Raw genomic sequence first — 26,737 nt, 5'->3', positions numbered from 1 at the left:
CCTGTAGCTCCTTGGCTGGAAAGTGCAAGGCTTTCATAATCTGAAGCATCCTAAGACCGGGCTTTGCTCCGGTTTAAAAAAAAAAAAAAACACAAAAAACCGTCATAGCCACTAGGATGCTTTGAATTATAAGTAACTTTAAAATGTTTTCCAACTTCCCTGAACAAAGGGATGTGTTACCTCTCATAAAGCAGCTTTTCAGATGTGGTTTGGGCTGTGGGCGTGGTGAGATCCAGAGACATGTGACGTCAGCAGGCTTTCCCGGCTCTGGTCTCCTCTGTGCCAGCCCTGTCCTCACAGCCGCTCCGATGCAGTGAGGCGAACTCTCTGCCACACCACAGCCTCCAAACCAAAAGCCCACGTGTGTGGGTCACACTGACTGGACTGGTTTAGGTGACCTGCCTGCCAGCTGTCCCCAGTCACCGTATTCAGAGAGTACGATGTGTTGATTGGCCAGCCAGGAGCAGAAACACAGTCCCTGGAACTGCTGGCCTCTCCGAGCACATACTGGAGGCTGGCACCTCCCTCCACACTGACCTTGGCCCTGGCAGATGCATGGGGTCCCGAGAGCTTGCCGGTCACCTGGCTGCATCCGTGCGGGGCTCTGGGCCTGGGCCTGGGTCTGGGTTGCTGGGACGGCCCGGCTGGCCCTCCCTGGGCCTCACCACACTCTTCTTTCTTCCTCCAGACAGAGACTACTGCAGTTTATGTGACAAGCAGCCAATCGGGAGGCTGCTTTTCCGGCAGTTCTGTGAGACCAGGCCCGGGCTGGAGGGTTACATCCAGTTCCTGGACGAGGTGGTAAGTCCTTGCTCCCAGGGCGTGGGTTGGGGGGGTGGGGGAGCTTTGCTACTCTGCAATGAGCCCCCATTTTTGACTGAGGTGGGTGAAGATTAAACCTATGGCTTATGGAGCTCCTAGACTTTAAGAGGACAAAAGCTGTCTCGGGATCTAAACCTAACAGGTGGCCTTGGCTGGTTCGCCTCCCGCTCTGGACCTTGTTGCTGCTGCTATGAGGAGGTGCCGTCAGCTGTCTGATGCCAGGAGCCTGGTCACCGTGGGAGGCCTTGCCTGGGGATGTCACATGTGTCTTCCTGATGCATTAAGTGGCTCTTATAGCCTGTGCCCCATCCCCAGCCGAAAACCCTCCTTTGTTAAAGATTTATTCATTTATTTGAAAGGCAGGGATACAAAGAGAGAAGGGGAGAGAGACATCTTCTATCCTCTGGTTCACTCCCCAAATGGCCGCAGTGGCTGGGGCTGGGCCAGGCTGAAGCCAGGAGCCAGGAGCTTCTTCCAAGTCTCCCACGTGGATGCGGGTACCCAAGCACTTGGGCCATCTTCTACTGCTTTCCCAGGCCATTAGTAGGGAACAGTCAGGGCTTGAACTCGCATGCATTTGTGACGCTGGCACTGCAGACTGAGGCTTAACTTACTATGCCACAGTGCTGGCCCCTGAGAACCCACTTTACAGAGTTGTGAAGTTTGACTGCGTCGACTTGTTTCCGAGTGCTTCCCACTCGAGTGCCAGCTCCCTGAGGGCAGGCCTGGGCTCCCATTGCCCCCGCTCAGCGCGGTGCTCTGCACGCACCATCAGCCAGCGAGTGCCCATGGGATCAATGTGTGCCGGCCGTTTCTAGGCAGTCTGACAGCTGTGACTCTGCAGGTTGCTGGCTCAGTGGTCCTGCTTGATGTCCTAGGGTCTTCCTTCACCTTGCCAGTCACTCATCTGTTGAAAAAGGCTGGTGGCTTTGCGTGGGCTCTGAGGACAGGATGGAGGATTGTCCAGGAGTCCCTCAGCACTCACCGGAAGGCAGGGTGGGCACCAGGGCTGGCCACCTGCCCCTTGGGTTTCTTTCTTTCTCTCTCTCTTTCTCTTTCTCTTTCTCTCTCTCTCTCTCTCTTTCTTTCTCTCTTTCTCTCTTCCTCTCTCTCTCTCTCGGGTGCAGGAGCCCAAGGACTTGGGCCATATTCTGCTGCTTTCCCAGGCAATAGCAGAGAGCTGCATTGGAAGTGGAGCTGCCAGGACTCGAACTGGCACCCATATGGGATGCCAGCACCTCAGGCAACGGCTTTACCCATTACGCCACAGCGCCAGCCCCACCCCTTGTGTTTCTATCTGAGGAGGGAGAGAGAGGGTGGGAAGGCAGTAAGTGAGGCAGGCAGTGGGGCTGCCCAGGCCTCCTCCCAGCGGCCAGGACCAAGATACTGACATTTCTACAGGCCCTCACGCTGTCTGGGTTTGGGGCTCAAGTTCCTGTGGCTGCTTCAGGATCTCTAGAGCCACAAGCCAGCCTGCCCCCCTGGACACCTCCACCAAAGCCACACAGGCCCCCTCAAGGTCACCACATCCAATTAGCACCTTCTCCCATGCCTTGGAGCTACTGGCCCTGACGGACCCCCACACAAGCCTCACATCTGGGCACTGCCCCTCCAACCTGGTCAGCGGCCATGTGCACGAAGCCCCATGCCCTCTCCCAGACCAGTTCCCCCCAACAAACTCTGCCTGGGTCTTCCACACAGGTGCGGAGTCTCTCGTCCCAGGGGCTGATCGTTCTCAACCTTGGCTGAGCACTGGCAGCCTTGGGAGCCTTTAAAACCACTAGTGCCGAATCCCAGACTGAGGGGTTTGCGTCTCGGGTGGGGGGGGAGGGGGGCCTGGTGTTTTTATGGCTTTTTAGTATGGGAAGTTTTGCACCATGAAAAGCAGAAGTCAGCAGAATGGTTTAATGAACCCCATGCAGCCTTATCCCACTTCAGCAACAAGGAACTTGTGGCCAGTCTTGGTTTATCCGTGCCCCTATCCTCGCCTCTGTAGCATTTTGTGACAAATCTAAGATATCACATAATTTCATCTATGAATCTTCCATATGTATCTCTTAAAAAAAAGGCTCTTAAAATAATAACCGCATGGGGCTGGCTCTGTGGCTTAGCAGGTAAAGCTGCCTCCTGCGGCTCTGGCATCCCATATGGGCCAGGTCGAGTCCCAGCTGCTCCACTTCCGATCCAGCTCCCTGTTAATGTGCCTGGGGAAGCAGCGGAAGGTGGCTCAAGTGCTTGGGCCCCTGCACTCACATGGGAGTTGTGGAAGAAGCTCCTAGATCCTGGCTTTAGCCTGGGCCAGCCCTGGCCATGGCAGCCATTTGGGGAGTGAACCAGCAGATGGAAGAATTGTTTTTTCTCTCTCTCTGTGACTCTTTCAAATAAATAAATATATCTTTGTAAAAAAAAAATAACCAAATACTAGCAATACTATTATCATACTAACCATTTTTCTTTGTGCTGGCGCTGTGGCATAATAGGTTGAGCCTCCACCTGTGGTGCCAGCATCCCATATGGGCAGAGATAGAGTCCTGACTGTTCCACTTCTGATCCAGCTCCCTAGTAATGGCCTGAAAAAACAGTGGGAAATGGCCCAAATGCTGGAGCCCTGCATCCACGTGGGAGATCCAGAAGAAGTTCCTGGCTCCTAACTTCGAATCACCCCAGCTCTGCCATTGTGGCCATTTGGGGAGTGAACCAGTGGATGGAAGACCTCTCTCTGTCTGTAACTCTGCCTCTCAAATAAAAAATAAATAATTTTTAAAAAGTTAGTTTCAATTATCAAATATTAGGCAGCATTCAAATTTCAAATTTTCTCAACATTTTATAGACACTTAAACTTTTTAATTTAAGAGACAGAGGCAGAGAGAAAGTTGCCATCCACTGATTCACTCCCCAAAGGCCTACAACAGCTGCATCTGGACCAGGGAGAAGCTGGAGGCTAGGAAATCAATCTAGCCTCCCTTGTGGGTGGCAGCACCTCGTTGCCTGCCGTCTCATAGGATCCGCGTTAGCAGGAGACTAGAATCAGCAGCCAGAGCCAGGAACTGAACCAGGCGGTCCGATGTAGGATGCAGATGTCTTAACTAGTAAGCCAAATACCGGCTCCCCTCATGCACTTTGTACACGTGTGTTTAAACAGTTTATTTGAATTGGTCTGGATAAGGGGCACGCACTGTGATAGGTTGGTCTCCTTGACTCTCTGCTGCCCCATAACCACCTCCCCCTGTGGTGGATTTGTTGTCCTCCACCAGGGTTTCCCACAGCCTCATTTTCCATTGTCACCCCCAAGGCATTTATCAGGTTTCTCTACTCCGTGTGAGTAGCTGGTTGGATCTAAAAAGTTGATCACATTCAGTCTCCCTCACTGGGAGCTGGAGAGTAAGAGTGACTTCCTAAGGGTTTTGTGTCATGTGGCTGGGTGGGGCAGCTATCTGGATTTTTTTTAAAGATTTAATGATCCAAAAGGCAGAGAGAGAGAGAGAGAGAGAGATCTTCCATCTGCTGGTTCACTTCCCAAATGACCACAACAGCCAGGGCAGTCCAGGCAAAGCCAGGAACCTAGAGCAACATCTGGGTCTCCCACATGGGCAGCAGGGGCCCAAACACTTGGGCTCAGCCGCTCAATGCTTTGCCAGGTGCATTAGCACAGAGCCATATCGGAAGCAGAGCAACAGGAACTTGAAGCAGCGCTCATATGGGATGCTGGTCCATCGGGCCACAGCACTGGCCCCTGGGTCTTCCTCTCCGAGGTGGCAGCAGTGCTTGATATGCAGACCCCAGATCTGTTGACTAACACGGGGTGTGAGCTGGAGCGAGTTAACCCCATGGTTCCTTCTTGGATTGCTGGGGCTGAGCCAGGCAAAGCCAGGAGTCAGGAACCTAATCCGGGTCTCCCACATGGTTGTTAGAGACCCAACTACTTGAAGCATCACCTTCCACCTCCAAGAAGCTGGAATCATGTGTACACTGGGAACTCGAACCCAGGCACTGTGCTCTGGGACACAAGTGTCTTAACCACCAAGCCAGATGCCTGCCTCCTGGGGTATTGTGTGGAAGGCAGCATTCACGGTGTTTCTCAGTGGACTGAGGGTGAGAGGAGAGTTAGCGATGGCTGTTATGCTGTGGCCTGGGCAGCTGGAAGGCTGTGGTTAGGTCCAGCAGGGGCAAGGTCAGGGGCCGCGCCGTAGACACACACAGGTTGCCATGTCCACAGGCCCCCCAGTGCACCTGTTCCAAGGGAGATGGTATTTGATTGCGTGGAGTCCCAGACAGGGCTGGGCTAGGAGAGCCCTGGGGTTTGTCAGCAGGCACTGGCGTTGGATGAGCTCAGCACACAGGTGACTGCGGATGGAGAGATGGAGAGGAGCCATGAGGACCAACGGTGGAGCCCCACAACAGGGGCTACTGCCCCTTTGGAAAAGATGAGGCGGCCGGGCAGCTTTGGGACCTGTCTGGAGACGTGACGGGCAGAGCAAGGTGATGGGAAGCCTCGGAGCCAGTGAATTTCCCAGCCCTGTGTTTTGTTAGACACTTACAGTCAGCTTGCAAAAGGGGCGGGGGACCCAGTGGCCGCTGTCTGCCTCCTGATCACGCAGTCCCTCCTTTCTCTGGGCCTATACCAAAAGCTGTTCTTCGGAAAGGAAACGTGAGCCTGGCTCCTGCGTTCATGCGTCAGATGCCCCTGACGTCCGCCTCAGCGGAGCTGCCACTCACCAGTGGCTGGGACCCGCCCCTCACGTTTGTCTCCGCGTCCCTGGGAATAAGCACTGCCTGTGCCTCGCCCATCCTGACGTCAAGTGACAGCCTGGGACGCCTCTTTCACGCACGAAGACTTTATTGAGTTTTCCAGGGCTGGCGTAACTTCTGTCTGCAGGCCGTTTTTTCCTCTCTGCTGCCTGGAACTCTGAGGAGGGAGGCGGCGGCTGTGCCCTTGGTTGTCGGGCTGCCGGGGCGCTCTGCGGCTCAGCCGACGCCGTCCGTGCTGGTCCTGCCTCCCTGCTGAATTTACCCCCCCGTGGAGCTTATTAAAAATAGCCCATTCTCACCGGGCTCACCGCAGCCGCGGGAAGGGCTCTCCGCTTGCACAGCCCGCACGTCTGCCCTTTTCAAGTCAGGTAGAAGCCTGCGGCTGTTTTCAGACGGGGCCCAGGTGACTTGCTGGGCAGCAGCGCTGTGTGTGTCATTCAGCGAGCATCAGGGATGACTTAGCCTTCAGTCTTGCTTATCCCATGGCTTCCAGGAAGTTGAGAAAGACCCTCCCCACGGCCGCTGCCCTCCCAGAGAAACAGCCAAGGACCTAAGTCAAGGCCATGACTAGGTGTCTCAAGGGCAAAGGGGGGGTGCCCAGATGCCCCGGGACAGGAGGGGGTCCTGGCGAGAGTCAGCTGCCACAGGGTGACAGGGCCTTGCCATGGGCCTGTTCTCTGGGGAGGGCCTGGGGGGGGCCTTGACCCGGTGCTGGCTTGTCAGAAACCCTCCTGTCCCCACACCTGGGTGAGACTTAAAGGTCCCAGGTCCCTTCTGTCTGGAGTTGGGGTGGGAGGGCTTGGCAGATGCCCAGTGTCTCCTGCGTGCCGGGCTCAGTTCCAGCAGCAGGGACCGCATGGTGGACAGAGGAAGTTCCTGCACTCACAGAGCTTGCTCTCTGGTGAAACGAAAGACAGAAAATACACAAGGAAGGATGGTGTTTAGGTGCAGAAGAAACACCAGCTGGCGGCTGGGCACCTGTTCAGTATCAGTCGTTACCTCAAGACCTCATGGCTCGGGACTACGGCAAGCAAGTTCGCGTCTCTTATTTTTAGGCTTGGTGGGCCAGGGGTTTGGAAAGGGTTTAGCTTAGGTGCTGCTGGTTCAAGGCCTGTGAAAAAAATGTGTTCCAGTGTGGGCCGGGCGGCAGTCACCTGCAGACTTGACCATGGCCTGAGCATCTGCCCCCACGCTGACTCATATGGCCCCCAGGGCATGCTGGCTGGCGGCAGGAGGCCTCGGGCGTTCTGATGGCCCTCCTCATGACGGGGCAGGCTCTCTCCCGAGCGAGGCATCCGAGAGGGCCTGGTTGAAGCTGCAGTGCCTTGTATGACGGAGTCTCAGAGCTTCCACACTGTCAGTGCCCCCGCATCACTCAGATCACTGCAGGCGAGCTCCACCCACTGTGGGAAGAGACTTCTCAAGGACCTGAATGGAGGGGAGCAATGGTGACTGACAGGCATTGTGGTGACTGCAAACAGGAAGGTGCCACAAACGACGTCTGAGCAGGAAATGCCCAAGGCCTTCCAGGCTGTTCTGTAACCCAAAGCCATAGAAGCGCACAGGAAGCCAGTGGGCTGCCACCTGGCTTTAAACATGCCCGATTATCTGGCATTTTACGGTAAAGTCATCTGCAATGCCTCACCAGGAGAACTAACTATCCCACTTCCCTTCCTTAGGGGCCACATCCAGCACCTACTCAACTCTGACTCCCTGTCACTGCTGTGATCTCCCAAAAGAGGGAGAAGCAGCTGGCAAAGCCAGACTCTGGGAGCAGGGTTACCTCCATGGAGTAGTCCAGCCCTGTGGGTGCTCCACCCCAGGTCCCCAGATACCCTGGCTTTCGGGAAGCTTCCGTGTTCTGAACGATGTCAGCCCTAAACTGCAGAGGATGGGAGCAGGGCTGAGCCCGTGAGCCAGGGTGGCCGAGGAATCCTTTCTCTGACCTGACAGACTTGAGGCAGGGGGCCGTCCTCTGGTAGAGAAGACCTCAAACAAAACGCTGGAAACCCCTGGCTGCCATGTTTGCTACCACTGGACCAAGCCAGTCGGCACTGAGAACCGTGAAGGCAATGCATGCGCACGTGCACACAGATACACACACAGACACACACAGGGAGAGGGGTTCCAGAAGGGCCCAGTGTCCCTGGTTCCTGGACTCTGGGCCTGGCACATCCTCTTGCTCAACTTACCCCTGGGTTCTGAAAGCCAGGAGATGACAGTTCAGCCTGTGCTGGGCCAAGTTGGGATTCTTTTCATTTAGGACCACAGAAAGCCACAGGGAGCATCAAAGACCTTTGTGTGGTGTCCTCCTGAGCTTTAGTTGTGGGTAGGGGTGGAGAAGTGTTCTAGGGACAGCTAGGCCAGGGGTGGGGAGAGAGGGTACTGGTCAGGGCGGAATCTCTTAGAATCATGGGGCAGACAGAAGGGACCGATACTGTCTACGAGCATCTCACCTCCACCTGAGGGAAGGGTGGGTTTCTCCCCCACCAGAGGCTCATCCTTCTGCCCAGCACCTGCCTCCAGCCAGGACATGGGACACACGATGGCTGCCGTGGTACTGTCGGGGAAGCCCAGGGCCCCTTCTGGGCCACTCCCCTACCTTGACCTATGTCCCTGTGTGGTCAGGACTGCCCTCTTCCCTCCCTTCTCTAGTTCCGTGTCACAGGTTGTCCAAAGGTAGGCCAGTGGCACGCTCGGGTGGAAGGCAGGGTCGGAGGACAGTCTGTGTGAGCTGGCAGGCACAGGCTTTGGGGCTGAGCAGGCCCATCTGACACCAGGGTCCCTGGGGCACCCCTTGCTGCAGGGCTTCTGCATGCTAGCTGAGGTCAGTACCCAGCCACCTAAGGTCCTGGCAGGAAATAGACAGCCATCCAGGTCATGAATGAAGAGACGTTTTCAGTGAACGGATGTTTGTAGTGCACCTGCCCAGCAGGGAGCGAAGATGCTGATGGTGCCTCAGAGCCATCACCACCTCCCATCCTGCAGGCACAGGGGAGGGACAGACTCAGGAGGTGGAGGGTGGCGTGGGGTGGGGGGAGGCCAGGCTGCAGCAGCAGGGTCTTCAAAAGAGGGGTCCAGGGAGCTGCAGTGACCAGCTGGGGAACGAGCTAGCAGGAAGCAGCCGTGGCCTCACGCCCTCCTTGCTCATGGCAGGGAGGGGAGGGGTGGGAAGGGACTCCACGGGGCAGCCGTGTGGTCAGCACAGGCAAGATGCCGGGCCGGTGCGGGTAGATCTGGGTGTCGCCAGAAAGGGCCGTGGGGAGCTGTGCTGCCTTCCAGGCATGTCCCTGCCCCTGCCTCGAGCACTCTGGGAAAGCTGACCGTGTCGATAATTGAGGAGCCAGAGATGGCAAGACTCGTGGCATTTCTGACTTCAGCTTCCTGGCAGGGCAGGGGAGGGCTCCAGGAAGAAGGAGGTGACATAGAAAGTCAGGCCGGGCCAAGAGGACTGCAGCTCGGACTCTGCCCTTCAAACCGGCGCCGGCTCCTTTGACAACGTGGCAGGTTCTAGGGGCCATCAGAGGGAAGTGAGTTTTAATGGCCAGGACGTATTTTCTCTGGCATTGTCTGAGGCCGATGATGTAGTGAGAGCAGCCAGGAGATGAAGCGCTCTGTTTATAAGCCAGGGTGTCATGGGCAGGGACACTCAGACGTGAGCAGGAGTCCCTTGTTCCTTAAACTCAGTACAGGGTTTTGCTCTTTATGTCGGAGCAGTGCACGCACATGCGTGCACACACACATCCACACACACGCGTGCCCTTGGGCCAGCCCTGGGGTTGGCAGAAATCACATCACGTTCACGAAGAGAAGGCTCGGGGTGTGAACCTGGCATGGGTCTGGGTGGAGGAGCACCCTCTGAGAGCACTGGCACAGATGCTCCCCGGAGCTCTGGCTTGTTGGTGCAAGCTGTGGGCACGGACGAGGTTCGGGTGGGCAGAGAGAGGCCTGGGTGATGGAGATCCCGGCGCCTTCCCGGCACGGGGACTGGCTGCCATTTCCTGAGCCCAGTGGAAGTGTAGCATTCTGGGCCGGGGACACAAACTCTCACTCGGTGCTCGTGCCTTGTGGTTTAAAGCTTTCTCCCACTTCCTGGGCAAGGGCTTCCCAGGGCAGTGGTTTCTGGGCGGTCCCAGCTTGTGCAGTGCCATCTGCCTGAAGCCGCCACGGACTCCCCTCTCCTGACACATGTAGCCAGGAGCCCCAGCGTGGAGACGGGGCCTGTCACGCCAGGTGGCTCACTCGGTGCCGAGAGCCCGGCTGGAGGCCTTCCCTCGGCTTCTGCCTCTCAACACAAATGCTCTTCAGGCGGCAGTGGCCTGACGCAGACTCCTCAGAGAATGGCCTTTCGATCCTGGGCCGGGGGGCCTGTCCCCGCACGCTCCCGGCTGCCTCCCTGTGCAGCTCTGTGTCTGTCCACCCAGCCGGGCCTCTGTCGGGCGGCCACTGACCCGAAAGCGACGTTAGTTTTCTAGCACAGGTTTGAATCCCAGAGCTAGTCTTCTTGGCGCGTTATGGAGGCTGATGAGCGAGCCCGGGGCCTTGGGGAGACCCGCAGTCATAGCACATGTCCAGTGGCCTGGGTGAGGCTGAGTAGCCCCACAGGCCTGGGACCTTCGAAGCAGGCTGGCTGTGCTCCCCCGGGGCGGGGCCGTGAGGCGCTGCAGACGCTGGGAGCGTTCTTGCCTCCCCCTGAAAAATGCTTGGCCCCTCTGGGAACACAGCTGCCAGCTCTGTCACTTACTAGCCCTGTTGTATCTGGCCCTCTCAGAATCTCAGTTTCTTCATCTGCAAACTGGGAAAAAATAATACCCCTTGTATAGTCAGTGTCCTTGTCGGTTTTAGAGGGTTTAGGGGGAGTAGAGAGGGAAAAAAAATCACAGAAAAAAATCAAGGAGCCACTTTCCTTAGGGCACGTCAAGAATTCAGCGATAAATTATCAGGAAATCCTCACTCCCTCAAGGCTCAGCCTGGTGCTGAGGAGGGTCTTGGGGGAGCGGCTCTGACCCCGTGGCTCAGTGGAGTCCGGGGGCCAGTGCACCTGTCCTTGCGGTTCCAGCGCCGGCCGTGTGACTGTGGGTGAGGCCTGCATTTCTCTGGCCCTCAGTGTGCAGCCCCGGATTCCTTCCAGAGACACCATCCCGTGGTCCGGGATCCAAACAACCGCTGTGTTCACGTTTTTCCTTTGGAGAAAACGTCAAATCCTGGCTGAGTGGTAGAAGCAGCAGAAGACAAGGAAGCTTGCTCTCCAGGTGGAAATGAGCCCGGCCACCTCTGTGGATGTTCCAAGAGCCGCCCGCGCTTTCCCTGGGTCCAGGAGGGTCTTCTGGGCTGGCGAGGGGAGTGTGAGGTGGTCTTGAAGCAGGCGGGGCGTCTGGGGCCCCAGCAGAGGCCTCGAGGAGGAGCTCTGCTCTGGACAGTGCCTGCGTCGCCTTGGAAATAGCTGTGCCTAGGGATTGAGGCCGAATCCTTGGGTGGTGGATTCTGAAATGGTTATAAACAATTTGCAATTAGTTCCTTTGTCTAAATCAAAAAGGCAAGCTCACTCAGGCTGCTTGTTAACTCAAGGCCTTTCATCCACTTGGCAAGTGCGTCAGACGTGAGTCAAGGAGCCCCCGCACCCCCACCCGGGAGCTCAGGAAATAAAAACGGCTGGGTTGGGGAGGCCTCGTCTGTCGAGCTCGGGTTCTTGTGGTTGGCGAGGCGCAGTCCTGCAGTCTGGTGGTGCTGAGCGGGGTCTGGGCTTTTGCAGTCCTGCTGCTGCCCCTGCGTGACCTTGCAGAAGTCGCTTACCACTGCAGACTCTGCTGATCCCCATCCACAGAGAAATGGGCGCAGTGGCAGCCCCTGGCCTCCTATAACACAACCTGGACTCTTTTGAGGCTCCGATAGAAACCTCTAAAAAAATCTGTAAAGCGAAAGTAAGGCGGCCGTAGCGTTGCTTTTGCAGGCCAGGTGGAATGACCCCATCGGAGGTGACTGTGGCATCTGTCTGCAGAGTACTTGTCACGTGCTGGACCCTGGCTGAGAGCTTCACCCCCTTCTGTGTGCACAGTCACCCTGCATGGCAGTGCCAGTCCTGTGTGTGTTTTACAGAGAGGTCAAGCACGGCGTCTCGGGCCACACAGCTTGTGAGGTCTGAGTGACAGTTCCTGCCCTCTGGTTTGGTGGTCAGTGGTTTCCTGATTCATCCTAGGCAGTGGTCCTCAGCCCCGGCTGCCCAGACGCCAGCCCTCACACTCCTAGAGGGTCTGACTGCAGTGGGCCGGCACCAGTGTCTCCCCGGGGCTCCCCGGGTGTCTCAGTGGAGTAACTTACTAGAGCCAGCGTCCAGAGATGCAGAGCGGTTTGGGGCGCCTTGGCCTTGCCCGCCCTCTGCACCTCAGCTTCCCCACTGTGGAAGTAGGGCTTGGGCAGGGGTCTCTTGCAGGCACTTCTAAGGTTGGAAGCCGGGAGACGCTCATGAGGACATCTGTCATTGTTCCTTCCCCACTTTTGTTTCAGGCAGAATATGAAGTTACCCCGGATGAAAAGCTGGGAGAGAAAGGGAAGGAGATTATGACCAAGTACCTCACCCCCAAGGTAAGAAGCCCTTGGACACCGGAGGTCCATGCAGGACGAGAGGCCCTGGATCCCTACCAGGGGACACAGGAACCAGGAGACACTGGGCCATGGCTGCCTGGGTCTCCAGAGACCCTCAACCCTCGTGCACCCCAGAAGGCGCCTGAGCCGGGTGGGTTGTGGAGTGGGTAGTCCAGGCCAGGCTCCACAGGAGCAGGAAGTCTGCTTTTGGGGGCCCAGTCCCCTCCAAGGACCCCACCCACCATGCATACCCCAGTGGTGGTTGCAGGACAGGTGGCAGCCTGGCCTTGGTGGGGTCAGACGTGCCCAGCGGAAGGGCTGGGCAGGGGCATGGTGCAAGGCTGGTGTGGAGGGGCAGGGGCGTGGTGCAAGGCTGGTGTGGAGGGGCTGGGCCGGGGGTGCAAGGCTGGTGTGGAGGGGCTGGACCGGGGGTGCGAGGCTGGTGTGGAGGGGCAGGGGCGTGGTGCAAGGCTGGTGTGGAGGGGCAGGGGCGTGGTGCAAGGCTGGTGTGGAGGGGCAGGGGCGTGGTGCGAGGCTGGTGTGGAGGGGCTGGGCCAGGGGTGCGAGGCTGGTGTGGAGGGGCTGGGCCGGGGGTGCGAGGCTGGTGTGGAGGGGCTGGGCCGGGGGTGGCAAGCTTTGTGCGCAGAGCACACCGCCCAGGGCTGCAGCAGTCAGCAGCACACACGAAAGAACCAGAGGTTTCCAAAGTATATCCCAGTGTGCCGAGGGCTGGGGGACCGGGCAGGGGAGGGAGCGTGGCGCCATGTGAGGGTCTGAAGTATATCCCAGTGTGCCGAGGGCTGGGGGACCGGGCAGGGGAGGGGGCGTGGCGCCATGTGAGGGTCTGAAGTATATCCCAGTGTGCCGAGGGCTGGGGGACCGGGCAGGGGAGGGGGCATGGCGCCATGTGAGGGTCTGAAGTATATCCCAGTGTGCCGAGGGCTGGGGGACCGGGCAGGGGAGGGGGCATGGCGCCATGTGAGGGTCTGAAGTATATCCCAGTGTGCCGAGGGCTGGGGGACCGGGCAGGGGAGGGGGCATGGCGCCACGTGAGGGTCTGAAGTATATCCCAGTGTGCCGAGGGCTGGGGGACCGGGCAGGGGAGGGGGTGTGGCGCCACGTGAGGGTCTGAAGTATATCCCAGTGTGCCGAGGGCTGGGGGACCGGGCAGGGGAGGGGGTGTGGCGCCACGTGAGGGTCTGAAGTATATCCCAGTGTGCCGAGGGCTAGGGGACCGGGCAGGGGAGGGGGCGTGGCGCCACGTGAGGGTCTGAAGTATATCCCAGTGTGCCGAGGGCTGAGGGGACCGGGCAGGGGAGGGGGTGTGGCGCCATGTGGGGGGCCCCAGAGCCCAGGTTCTCAAGGACCTGCTCCTCCCTAACCTGCCGTGCCAGAGCAGCGTGTCCCCAGCCCATGTCGTGTTCTACCCACTCAGCTCCCTGCTCCCTCACGGGGCCTCCGTACCAGACCCCCAGCGGAGGGACTAAGCCTGAGGGGAGAGCAGCACAAGAACAGCTTCGGACACATCCCATGACCTGGAGAGCAGTGGTGGCGTCGAGCCGCTCAGGACCCAGGTCGCTGCGGCCATCACACTGCCTGGAAGGGAGCCGCTTGTGGCAGCTGTCCAGGCTGCCCGTGGACTGTCACCACAGACTGCCAGGGCGGTCCTGACCAGCTGTGTCCCGGCCCCTCCCACACCTCTCGCCCCGCTCAGGAGGTGAGCTCTTCCCCACATCCTCTGTGAGCTGTGGCCACCTCCATAACCAGCGAGGCCCGCCTCATACCCAGTACCGCAGGCCCCCTTCGGGGCTGTGGCTCCAAACACTCACCTCCTGCAGCTTCTCCCTGCCTCCGCAGCTGTGTCTCTCCTTCCATCACAACCAGATGCGGCTCTCTGTGTGAACTGAGACGCCCAGGCCTTCTGCACCCTACACAAGTGACAGGATTAAAATGCGTAAAATGCCTCCAGCAGGGGCCCCACAGTGGGCATCGCATAGCCCTGGGCAAACGCAGCTGCCCTCTATGGCTGCTGAATACGTGCTTGGCACTCTTGCCCAGGGCCAGATGTGGGCCTATTCATGTCCGGGAAGGTTCTTAGTGTGAAAGCATCAAGATGTCCTGAGCAGGTGCCTATTCACCCATGGTCATGGCTGGTGAAAGCCACGAGGCTACCAGTGGGTTCATGTTTGAAGTCCCAGCACCACTGGAGCCAGCATGAACACCCTGGGCTGAGCTCAGAGGATGCCCAGAGGGGATGATAATAATGGTACCTCCCTGGCCGGGCTCCCACTGGGTGCCAGGCACCTCCGAGACACCACTCTGATGGTTCCAGTGTCCCCCAGCAACATCCCTATTTGCATGCATGCCAGCGAGGCCCACAAGGCCAAGCACTGTGCGAGGTCCGAGCCAACAGACCCTTTAGCTGCCCTTTGCAAAGGCATCTTCCCATGGTAGCGGCTCTGCTTGACCCAGTCTGGCTCTCCATCCGTGCCCGCTTTGGGGTGCCCACCTGCCAGTGTCCCCTCAAACAGTGGCAGCTAACGGGTGTCAAGCACCTGACATGTCAGGCACCCCCCCTCGTTAATGCTTGCTGCCCCTAAGGGCCTAAGGGGGTGCTCAGGGAGCTGTCACTCTGCAGGCCACAAAGCTGGAACTTGAAGCCCAGTCTAGGTGATTCCAGAGCCTGGTGAGATAGGGGTGTGGTACTGGCCTGACCTTGCCCCCTGGAATAGGCTCTTGCCACCTAAACAAGCAGCATTGGGCTGGTGCTGGGGCAGCCACTGGGCACTGCTTCCCTCTCACCCCTGGCCACCCTCATCTGGAAGTCGCTGCTAGCAGACCCTGACCCGGGCTGGCCGCTCAGTGTTGCCTCACCTCCTGGGGGGTGGAGGCCCAGGGTCCCATCAGCCTAGCTGCTTTTACCAGTGTCTCTGCACCGGCCAACAGTTTTTCCTTAAGTTCACCTCCATTTCTGAAATGTGAGGCACACCATATGCTACGGCCCAGGGGCCTGGGGCTGGCTGTCCCTTGGGTCGTCCCTTGGGTCGACTGCTTTTCGACAGTAAGTTTTGCAGTGCCCTCCCAGCCCTGCCCATGGTAGCTTGCCCAGGAGCCTGTTTCACTTCCCAGTACTGCAGAGGCCCAGGTGCAGCAGGGTGAGGGGCTGAGCTGGTGCCTGAGACCCCAGCAATGGCTCTGATGCCTTCAGACAACTCTCAGAGCCCCCAGCCCAGCCCCTCCTGGCCACAGATCCCACCTCAAGACGCTGCTCACATATCTGCTCTAAGCAGCGTTTTCCAGGCATTACATAGGCCATGGGACACTGATCAGTTGTGGGGCTCCATGAGAAACAGCCTCTGGGGTCCGTTCCTGGTGGGCACCCCTGCCTGTCCATTTTGTGTTCCGTGGCCGCACCTGTGTGCCTGAGGTGGGCTCTTGAGGAGCTTGCTGCAGAACGCAGACCACACACACAGACACAGACACACACAGACACAGACACACACAGAGGCACACACAGACACACAGACACACACACAGATACACACACAGATACACACAGACACAGACACACACAGACACACACAGAGACACAGACACACACAGAGACACACACACAGACACACACACAGACACACACAGAGGCACACACAGACACACACACACACAGACACACAGAGACACACACAGAGAGACACACACAGAGGCACACACACAGAGGCACACACAGACACACACAGACACACACAGACACACAGACACACACAGACACACACAGACACACACACAGACACAGACACACACAGACACACACAGAGACACACACATACCGGTTATGCAGTGTGACGGGAGCTGGCAGACCTGTGCCCTGGCAAGCAGAGGGCCCCAGAGCTTCACTCAGCTCTGCAGCCGGGAAGGCTTTCAGGAGGCGCTGCTGAATCAGATCTGAAAGGCCAGAGAGCAGGAGCAGAGACGGGAGCAGGGGAAGGAGGAAGACCGTTCCCGGGCAGAGGCTCTCGTCTGGGGCATTTTGCCCTGCAGGGAGGGAACATGTGTCAATGTCTGGAGCTATTTGTAATGGCAACATGGGGAAGGGGTGTGGCTAACATCTAATGGATGGGGACTGGGGGTGCTGAGCACCCCACAATGTGCATGATGGCTCCCAAGAAGCCGGGTGACATCCAGGTGCGGGGTGTGTATGAGAGGCAAGTGGAGTCCCCAGTGACTCTCTGTCTTGAGCCTCTGAGTGGGTGGAGGAGTCCCCAGGAAGGAGAGATGGCACAGGAGACGGGTCGTCACTGTGCCCCTTGGGAGCCACTTCCAGACTCTGCAGAGACAGGGCTGTAACTTACTGGACAGGGAAGATGTGCTCTGCCTTCTTGCGTGTTGCCTGTGCCAGCCCTCGCCGACACCCAGCTCTCAATCAGTGTGAGTCCGCTTGAGTGAAATGGCAAGAGGATGCCTGGGAAGCTCCCCTCGTGGGCGCCTCTCCTCTCTCTGGGGAACCATCCCTGGGCTGGATCTCCCACGGGGTCTGACGTGATTTGCTGATGTCTGGAGGGAAAGTCCCCACTCGACGTCGCTGCTTGGGACAGCTGCATTCTCCCTCCCTCCCTGCCCTTACTGGAAGCATCCATCCCAAGAGGCAAAGCCCGTTCCTTGGACACTGCCCACCCACAGCCAGCTTTACTTTGGGGGCTGCTGCAGGGTACCGGCCACCAGGGGCTTTGGATGGGGTTGAAAGTTGCTGGAGATCACATGGGAAGGAGACACAGAGCTCAGTGAGAAGCAGGTGTGTGTGTGGGGGGGGGGGGGGGAGCGGCGCAGGGCTTTAGGATCACAGACCTGGGTCCAAAGCCAAGGGTGGCCTCTTTTAGCTGCACAGCCTCAGTGCCTCAGGCTCCTCAATGCCAGGCTGCGGGAGACAGGCAGCGTGGGTCACAGGGAAAACCGGCAAGTGCATAGCAGGGTAGCAGGTGCGCATGGGACAGCAGTGCCAGTGCTGTCATTCACCTGTCCCCTCCCGCCTCTGTGCTTTCGAAGTCCGCTGTTGAATGAGGCCTGCGGGTCTCCAGGCTGTGGAATACTGAGAGGCTGAGAGGGGCCCAGGGTCCTCACCAGAGGCTGTCCATTCAGAGGCAATGCCCTGGTCGGGGTGGTGAAGGGGAGCGCCACAGCAAACCGAGCCCCAGGCTCAGGGGCTTCTCACAGCAAGGCTTCTTCCTCATGCATGGTCTCCAGTTCTCCTGGGTGCTTCTCCATGGGTGCCTCGGGGATCCTGCGGCTCCTGGGATTCCAGCATCTTGAACACATCATCTCGTGGTCACCGCTGAAGGGGAAAGGAGGGAAGAAGGGGACACAGGCGCTCTGTACCACCTTGACCCGGGAGCTACACACGTCACTTCCTGTTTTGACCCAGACATATCATATGTCACTTCCTCTTGCAGTCTTTGGCCAGGAGGGATGGTGGGGGTGGTGGTAGAGAAGCATCTGTGTGGAGGTGTTGGGTGAGGAAGCTCCTGCTGCATTCTCACCCCTCAGCCCTCAAGCAGGAACCACAACAGGCTGGTGCCTGGGACTGGCCACACAGCCACGGGCATGGCGTCTTGTAGTCAATCTTGGGTTTGTCAGCTCCGAGAAGCTGGCCAGAGAGCCCCACAGTCCACTCAGATGTGTGTGCTGGCCCTATCAAGATCTGGACAGCCCACCTTTGGGTCCCTGCAGACCAGAAGTGATGCAGGTGACAAGTGTCCAGGCAGGGCAGGGTCACTCTGAGCTAGGGTAGACCAGGGACTATTCCTTAGAATAAGTGGTCACCGAAACAAGCAGTGTTACATATCACCCATCACTACAGACTTCATTCATTCATTTGAAAGGCAGAGTCACAGAGAGAGGGAGGGAGGAATAGAGAGAGAGAGAGGGGGAGAACCTTTCATCTGGGTCTCCCATGTGGGTGCAGGGGCCCAAGCACTTGGGCCATCCTCTGCTGCTTTCTCAAGTACATTAATAGGATTGGAAGTGGAGCAGCTGGGACTCCAACCTGGGCTCTACAGGATGCCGGCATAGCAGGCAGCAGTCTGAACCCCTGCACCACAACACTGGCCCCTAGCTTTATTTTTAAAATACTGTCTTTATTGAGCTCAACTTCACAACCATAAAATTCACCTTTTTAAATCGTGTAGTTCAGTGACTTTGGAAACATTCAGTTACGTAACCAACATGGCAGCCTGATTCTTGGACATGTTATCACCCATGCCAGGCGGAATTCCATGCCAATCGGCAGTCTCCAATTGTGCCCCTTTGAGTCCTGGCGACCAGTAGTCTACTTTGGGTCCGTAGGTCTGTCATGGATGTATCATATAAATGGAGCGCTACTGGGGGTGGCCTCTGGCCCAGTGTTCTTGGGTCCATGCTCCGTGTGGCATGGCACTTCACTCCTTTTTGTGAGCGAATGGGGACACCACGTGTATTTATCTTGTCGTCAGAGCGTGGACACATGGGTGGGCTCTCCTTTTGGCTTGATGACTAATGCTGCCGTCACCACGATGCACACGTTTCTTATAGGCACAGGTTTCCGTCGTCCTGGGTGTGTATCCAGTCGTGTAATGGCTGGGTCGTTTGAGAAACTGCCGGCTGTTTCTCTGAGTCTACACCCTAAGTGTCTGAGGCACCCCTTTCTCCACATCCTTGTCAACACTTGCAATTTTCTGTCTTTCACTTCATCCGTCCCGGTAGGTGTGGCTTGTTATCTGGGTGCGATTTTTACTTGCATTTCCCTAGTGACTAGTAGCGTTTAGACATTTTCTCCTGTGTTTCTTGGCCATTCTTTAAAAACGTTCAAGCCCTTTGCCCATTTTTAAATCGGGTTGTTTCATCTTTCCAGCGCTCGTGGTGAGAGTTCTGTGTCCTAGAGCCAACCCCTTATCTAAGTGTTGCACATGCTTTCCCCCAGTCTCTGGGTGGTTTTTTCACTTTCTTGGTGGTGTCCTTGAAGCACAAAGCTTTTTCATTTGGATGAGATTCAGACTTCATTGTTTCTGGGTGGCACATTTTAGCTTTGCCTTAGCTATGTAAGAAGGCCTTGGTTCTCTGGGGAACTCGGTATAGGCGGGAAAAGAGGAATCGATTCCAGAGCCCATCCAGCCCAGACCTGGCCTTCCTGAGAGCAGAAACCTCACTGCCTGTGGGGAGCTCAGGGCCAGGCCTGGTCTCGCAGAACCTCACACCTCTCATCTGCAGACGTGACGACAGTCCCCAGCCTTTGAGCCCCTCCACAGCCAGCACCCCCCTGGCTGCCCACACACATGCTCATGGATCTTCCTAGCCACTCTCCAAGATGAATGTTACTGTACCCATTTTACATACCAAGCAACTGAGTTTTGGAAGAAGAGGCTGGTCCGGGATGGCGCAGCCAGGGCCCCAGTGGGCTCCCAAGAGCTGTGGCTCAGTTTCGTTGGGCCCATGAGCAGCAGTGCCAGGTTTCCATGGCAGGCCTGCCCCACTCCAGTGACTGTGGCCCATAGGTGGCTCCCAGTGTCCTTGTGGTTTTATTAGGAAGCATCAGTGGGTTCCAGGGGAGGCACAAACGTGGCAGAGGGTCCCTCTGAAAGGGCCTTCTGGGGTTCTTCCCGGTCACTGGAGGTGGGCAGCTGGGTTTGGCAGGCTCCTGACATGGGCTGGCTCAGCCCTCTGCTGCGGGAGGCTGGGGTGCCCCTCACAGGTGCTCTTGGGGCCCAGGTCTTGCCAAAGGTCACAGGCAGGACACTGACCTCTGGGCCCACCCTCCAGCAGCACAGCCCTCTCTTTCCCCTGGAAACAAGGATTGAGCAAGACAGGGAAGTTTGCCCTTGTTCAGGGGGGGATTGCCCAAACCTGGGCCTCAGCTTCTACTCTGCGCTGTGTGGGTAGCAGGTTCTCACGCTCCCGTCTCCTTAGGCTGCTTTTTTATTTTCCTTTGAGAGACAGAAAAAGCTTCCATTCACCGGTTCATTCCCCAGATGCCAGCAATGGCCGGTGCTAGGCAGGGCTGAGAGTGGGAGCTGGGAAGTTAACCCAGGTCGCCCACGTGAATGGCAGGAACCCAGTCACCCGAGCCTTCACCTTCTGCCTCCCAGGGTTCACACCAGCAAGAAGCTGGGATTGGGAGCTGAAGCCAAGAATCAAACCAGGGACTCTGATGGGGGACATTGTGAACGGCTGTGTAATTATTCTTTACACAGACACACACAGCCCTCCCCAACCTGTCTCTGTCCACACCCTGACCTCATTTGCCTCCTCCAGACATCCTGGAGGCTGATGTGCCGGCCAGGGCCCCCCACCACTGGCCAGGCCTGTGGACCCTCCTTCCTCTCTCGTGACCTCCCAGGTTGTGGCTTTGATGCTGGAGGAGCCAGCCGTGCCGCTGACCCCATTCTGCGTGCACAGCATTTCCTGCCCAGAACTCCTGTCTGTGGAGTTCTGGAGACAGAGAAGCCAGCTGTCGGCCTCCTGCAGGCACCCCTGCCCCCAGCCCTGCCCTGGGCGGCAGGCGGTGCCTGTGCCCAGCCGACTTCCTGCGTAGCCCTCCCCCTCCGTGGACCGTGAGCAGAGAAGCGACATTGCATGTGGGAGGGAGGGGTTTTGGTTGAATCCGAGGGATCTTAGGAGATTCCTACCTCCCCTTCATTCCCAAGCTCCATGCGATGGAATTGTCACTGGAGAAAAAGCCAAAACCATCTCAGGTGGCAGCCAGCTTGGGCGCTGTGGACCAGAAGGGCAGCTGGTGTTCTGGAATATAGATGGTTGGCTGGCCATGGCCTTAGAATTAGCACCCTCCCTGCCCTGAGCATTCTGCATGCATTACCTGCACGAGGTTTGCGACAGCCCAGAGCAGAGCTGGCTGGATGCGACACTTGCCAGGACAGCGCCCGCTTCTGCCTGCACAGCTGCCGTGGGCCTGTGAGCCCCTGTGTGCGAGCCTGTGCAAACAGCACATCTCCGTCCACGTACTTGGGGCCCGCAGGTCACGAACGGGGACCACCAGATTGACAGAGCTCAGCCGGCCCCAGTCCACTTCTGGGCACGTGGTGTTCTGTTAATTAGCGTCTCCTGCTTTTGATGTGAAGGGTCGCGGTCCAGGTCGGGGTCGCGGTGGGTTTTCCTGCGTTCTCATTAAAGCTGCCCAGCTCCTGGGGCCCCTGCTGCAATTCCGCCTGTGTTTAAAAGACGCTCTCTCTGGCTGCCTGCCCCCAGGACGCCTTCAGCCTGCTTTCTACAAAGCCACTGGAACATCGGCGGAAGTGTGGGTCGAGGTCTTTAAACCAGTCTGCTCTCCCCTTCGTGACCGGCCCTGGCTGCTTCTCCACTTGCTGGTGGGGAGCCGCCTGGGGACCCGGCTGGCCAGGGCAGCAGGGGCTAGAGGGGCAGGGCCTGCCCCTGTGCCCCTAGCTCCCCTCACTCAGTTGCTGACCCGCGAGCCACTGTCTGGAAGTTGTCCAGATAAGTGTCACTTTCGGTCTAAAGCAAACATGAGTTCCTCTGGAGCCCCAGTCCCCTTGGCAGACTTCCCAGTGTGCAAACGTCAGGACTCAAAGGATGGGAGGCCTGGCGCTTCAGCCTGCAGACTGGGGTCAAGCTCGCCTCGGCCACGGAGCCACCTGTGTGTGATGAGGTGAATTCCATGAGCGGTTCCTCCCACACTGGGCCGCCCACAGTCCTCACTAGCCTGGAACTCCTGCCATTGGCCAATTAAATTGACCTGTGAGGTCCCTGGGAGAGCACATGATCTGAGCATGGGATGGACCTGGGGCACCTGTGGGGCTGATGGACTCAATCAGCTTGGGCCACAGTCGGAGAAGCTTCCTGCCCAGCCCCAGTGGCCGCCCTCCTCTGACTCCAGCCCTCTGGCCTGGCGCAGTGACCGGCTCTCTGCAGGGTTCTCACCAATGGGGCACAGAGGTGCTCACCCCGAGAGCTTGCTTGAGTAGCAGCCCTGTGTCTGCATAGTGGCAGAACTCTGGGCCTTACCAGGACAGAGGGTCACCTCTGGGCAGAGCCAGGGCCTCGCTCCTCCCCTTCCACACCTGCCACATCCTCTCCAGAAGGCACTGTGAGCCCCACAGTCGGGGACTTCGGGCTCTGCAAGGACAGACGCCAATGGCAGATCAGCTACCAGCTTCTGGAAGACCTGGAGGCAGGAGGTGGATGAGGGAAGGCTTTTGAGACTGAAGACAGCGGCTTAAGACACTTGTGTCCTCAGTGAGAAAAAGAAGAGAATGTTATGTATGCAGATGAATCCTCTGAATGAGAAAAATCACGGCTTATTACTGGAGCCTCCAGGTTCCTTCACCCGCCCTCTCCGCTTACCCCAGCTTCTGTAGCTGCAGCCCTGAAGCTGACGCCGCCCGTGCTTCCTGGTAATCCTGGCCACCGTGCCCACCTCCATGGGGAGTGGTCAGCACCACCGCCCTAGGACTTAGAAGCACAGCGAGTCATCTGGGAGCAAGGAACTTGTCGTTTTTCCAGCTTCCACCCCAAGGGCCCCCAGCCACCCGCTGCCTGTCTGGCCGTGTTCCTGACCAGGACCTGCATCTGGCCCAGAGCAGGGGCCTTGCAGCCCGTCCCCTGGGCTGGCCACGTGCACCCTGCAGCAGGGAGCTGGGAGTGCTCCTGCCGGCACTGCGAGGGGCTGACAGCAGAGCACAGCGGAAGCAGCAGCAGCCCCCGAGCACTCGGCCGGCAAGCGAGCCTGATTTACTTCCTCCCATGACCCAGGAAATCCAGCCCTGCCTTCGCCTCTGGTCTGTTCTTGTTTGGAACCCGTGGACTCTGCCTCCCGCCCAGTTTGGGCGGCAGCGGAACCGCTCCAGACACGCACGAGGGCGTGCAACTCCGAAGGGTTTGATTAGAAAGGTGGATGCGTGGCGCTTGTTCTTCCTGTCGGCCAGACCCTTAATCAACCCTCCAGGGAGGAAACGCTCCTGCGGCTGCCCGTCAGCAAACTTTCTCCTCTGAGCTCTGGTCTGCCTGCACATGCGTGCTTCTTTGCTAGCCAGGAGATGGGACTGGAACGAGTCCCCATTTTCCCCATCACCTCCTGCTTTCTCCACCCCAGTTCCTGTCCCTGGAGCTGGTCAGCCAACTTCAGGGCAGGGAGAGAAAAGTGAGGTGAGGGAGCTGCTGGCTACTCAGACGATATTGGGGGGACCCCTAGTCCCCGGCCCAGTGCCCTGCTGATGAGTTGGTCTGGATTCATGGGGGCCAGCGGCAGATTCTTCTCCCAGTGCTCACATGAAGTGGGGAGGTTGTTGGAAAGATGGGGAGGAGGGCTTCTCTCAATGAGAGACACAGTGGTACCTGGGCTGGGAGACCCCTGGAACCAAGGACAGTTCCAGGTTCCCCCCAGCCAGAAGCCCCCACGCCTCCAACTACAGTTGCTGCCTGAGTTGCACACTGATCCCTCCCCACATCCAACTAAGAAGAGCTCTGATTGGCCCAGCTTGTCACCAAAGCAGGAGGTAGACCAGCTGGCCCTGAAGGTGCTTCTGCCGGACCCCTCACTGCCTACCTTTCTGATCTGTGCCATGAGTATGCTCATACCCCACACACATTTACTCAAGTATATTGAGTGCCCGCACGTGCCAGAAACATCATCCATTCATTGCCCTAAGTGGAGTGGGACGATGACAGGGTTTGGAGCCACACAGGCCTGCATTTGAACCTTGGCTCCACCGTTGTTCCGTCCATGTGCATTTCCGGAATACTCACTGCACACATGCTCTGTGCTCCGTTCTGGAGAAACGGAAGCGAAACAATAACCCTGCCCTTCACACAGCTCCCAGGGCTCGGTCTCCACAGCTGTGGCTCTGGAACCGTGAGTCCCACCTTGCAGCGCTGTTCTGGAGAGCAACAAATGTGTATGGATGGCAGAACCCACACAGAGGGCCCAGCACACGCCAGCCTAGGCTCGGGTCCACTGCCCATTGGGCCAGCCGCTCTGCCAGGCGCCCACAGCCGCCACCAGCCCTGGCTCCTGCTGGGGGGCGATTCTCCCTTCCCTGCCCCCCACACGACCAGGCTTCCCGAAGCTGATGCAGATCCCCTCAGGAAGGGGCAAGGGGCGGCCAGAGTACAGTTGTGGGAGTGCCCTTGCCCCATTCCCATCCCAGAGGAGAGATGAGAGTGGCCGCCAAGAAAGAGCTGCCCCCTCCCTGCCAAGGTGGGCCAAGGTGTCCCCTTGGCTGGAAGGAAGGGAGCCCCGGAACCCTTGCTGGCAGAGTCTTGCTGTCTCCTGCCCGGCTCTCCCTGCAATCCCAGGGTGCCCACGGTGGGAAAGTGCAGATGGTTTACATGGGGATGTCAGCAGCCCACATAGGAAAATATACACATCATTAAGCCCTGAGTGCTTGTGTCGAGACAGAGCCGGTGCCCTCCCGGGCTGACCTTCTGTCCACAATGAACCCCTGCTAATGAGCGCCGGGCTTCTAAAGGGCTGTTTGTGTGTGGAAGGGAGACGTGTGTTGGATGTTAGCCTGTGTGTGTGTGTGTGTGTGTGTGACACACAACGGCACTATACAATCAGCGTTTCTCAAAATACACAGTGTTCATGGCGTCTCCTTATCCAGCTCCCATGAGCTTCCAAATACGGCTTGCTCATCAAGGCAGAAGTCGTGCCCTCGGCATGCTGCCCAGGAGAGAACATGACCACTCTGGGGGACACAGTGGTGTGCAGGATGAGGCTCACTTGGTCGGACAGCCTGGGTTTGAGCCCTGTCTTTGCTCCCAGGCCAGCTGCGTGACCTTGGGCAGGTTCCTTGTCTGAGCTTTTGTCTGCATCTATAAAATGGGGACAATAACCACCAAACCCACCTTGAGGGGATTAAACAAGACAGCCTTAGACCTGGCTGAAGAATGGCCATGCTGATACTGGCCATGATCGTAGCAGTCGGCACTGGGGGCGGGGATGGAGGGGTGGATGATTCTGCCTGCTCCAGGGATCGTCTTGGGTGCAGCTGTGTTAGAACTAGGCCCTGAATGCTGCGGGGACTGGATGTGATTGGGCAGGAGAGCAAAGCCCCAGCTGTGGACAGCCAGGGTAAAGCCAGAGCCCCAGGGAACAGAGGGCGGCAGGTGGAGAAAGGTGTGTGAGGCCAGGTCCTGTGGGCAGTGGGACCTCTGATGCTGTTTGGTACAGGAAACCCCTTTGGGGGCTGTTGTGACAAAGCCAAGAGTGAGTGGTGGCAGGGGGCTGTGAGGGGCCTACCGAGTGGCCCCAGCAAGAGAAGAGGGTTCCTGACACCAGGACAGTGAGGCGGGGTGGTCAGCAGGCAGCAGGTTGGGCCAAGACTGCTGGGTGTGTGTGTCCCCTCTCTGTGAAATGGGGACAAGCTGGTTTTGACTGGGGTCTTCTCCAAGAGCTGGCTCAGGATGCCTGGTCGAGAGTTCACAGGCTCAGATCAGCGCCCCGGTCTGTGGTGCCTGCAGTGTGGCCTGGAGGGGCCCTGCTTGTGATGTCCCCACCTGTGCTGTGAGGAGGTTGGAGGCACTGAGCCCCACAGGGTCCAAATGGGGAGCCCCCTCTGATCTCTTGCTCCTCCTCTCCACCTTGGGTCCTGAGTCTCTGTGTGAGTGTAGAGCATGTGTTTCCAGAAGTCTCCATGGGTGGCCCAGAGGTCCTGCAGAGTCTCTCGTGGCCCTGTAGTCACACTCCAGCCCTGGGAGCCTCGAAGGACGCCAGCCACATAGCACTGATCTCATTTCCCGTCTGACGTTTCGAAACGAGAGCTGATGCCAGGAGATGCTTCAGAACAAGGGCCTCGGACATCTGGAGCTTCTCACGGATGCAGGAGGTGACAACCCTTCCTCCTGCCAGTCATTCATGGAGCAGAGGGAGACAGCAGGGTCCCGGAGGGAGCAGGTGCAGCTACCAAGGCGGCCGAGGGCAGCAAGCAGCCTTCAAGGTTCACCCTCGGGACTGTGGCTGCCCGGAGGGGTCAGCCTCTTGAGATGGCAGCCACGCTGCCAGCTAGTCGTGCGTGTTTTCCATGGTCTGGATGAGTTCTGCTCACTCTGTCACACCCAGGCCTCTGCCATGCAGCCCCTTTCCGCCTGTGTCTCCCCCCTCTCCAGAGCTCCATCCCATCTCGGATTTCCCCTCAGCTCTTGGTGCGAGGGCCGCAGTGCTCAGGTCAGGGAGTGATCACTGGATCACCATTCCAGGCGTGCACATCTGGCCTCCCTAACTCTTCTAGAACTGGAGGCTGATCCACCCATGGGCATCTCCAGGGTGGGCTGTGCTCGAAGGGCAGTGGTGCAGGGACTCCATAGCACCATGTCATGGTCTGACCCCTCACTGACCTTGGCTGTATGGGTGGAGGCAGAGCTGGGGTGGGGATGCAACCAGCCCTTGGGCTTGTACCCTTCTCTGTGAGGTCATTGAGGACAGAGGCTGTAGGTGTGGGGGGCGACCTGCCCAGGCCTCCCTCCCCACTGTCTCGCCCCCAACCCACTCGCCCCCACCTCAATGCCGGGAACACAACAGTTGTTCCAGCTTTGGATTGAGTGCAAAGGCTCTTGTGAAGCTGCCGTTGTGATGGGGAGTGGTGAAGCG

General features: G+C 58.1%; 1 protein-coding gene across 1 annotated transcript in view; it reads left to right on the top strand.

The window, feature by feature from the left end:
• GRK5 (G protein-coupled receptor kinase 5) overlaps positions 1 to 26,737 on the top strand; it is a 205,495-nt gene that overhangs the window by 145,279 nt on the left and 33,479 nt on the right. The window contains exons 3-4 of the mRNA XM_062214352.1: positions 689 to 801; positions 12,076 to 12,153. Of these exons, the coding sequence (XP_062070336.1) occupies positions 689 to 801; positions 12,076 to 12,153 (191 nt within the window). The remainder of the gene's footprint in view (positions 1 to 688; positions 802 to 12,075; positions 12,154 to 26,737) is intronic.

This window comes from Lepus europaeus, chromosome 17 (assembly GCF_033115175.1).
Source record: "Lepus europaeus isolate LE1 chromosome 17, mLepTim1.pri, whole genome shotgun sequence".
Taxonomy (NCBI): domain Eukaryota; kingdom Metazoa; phylum Chordata; class Mammalia; order Lagomorpha; family Leporidae; genus Lepus; species Lepus europaeus.
Note: the sequence above shows the minus strand (reverse complement) of the source record. Positions and strands in the feature narration are given on the sequence as shown.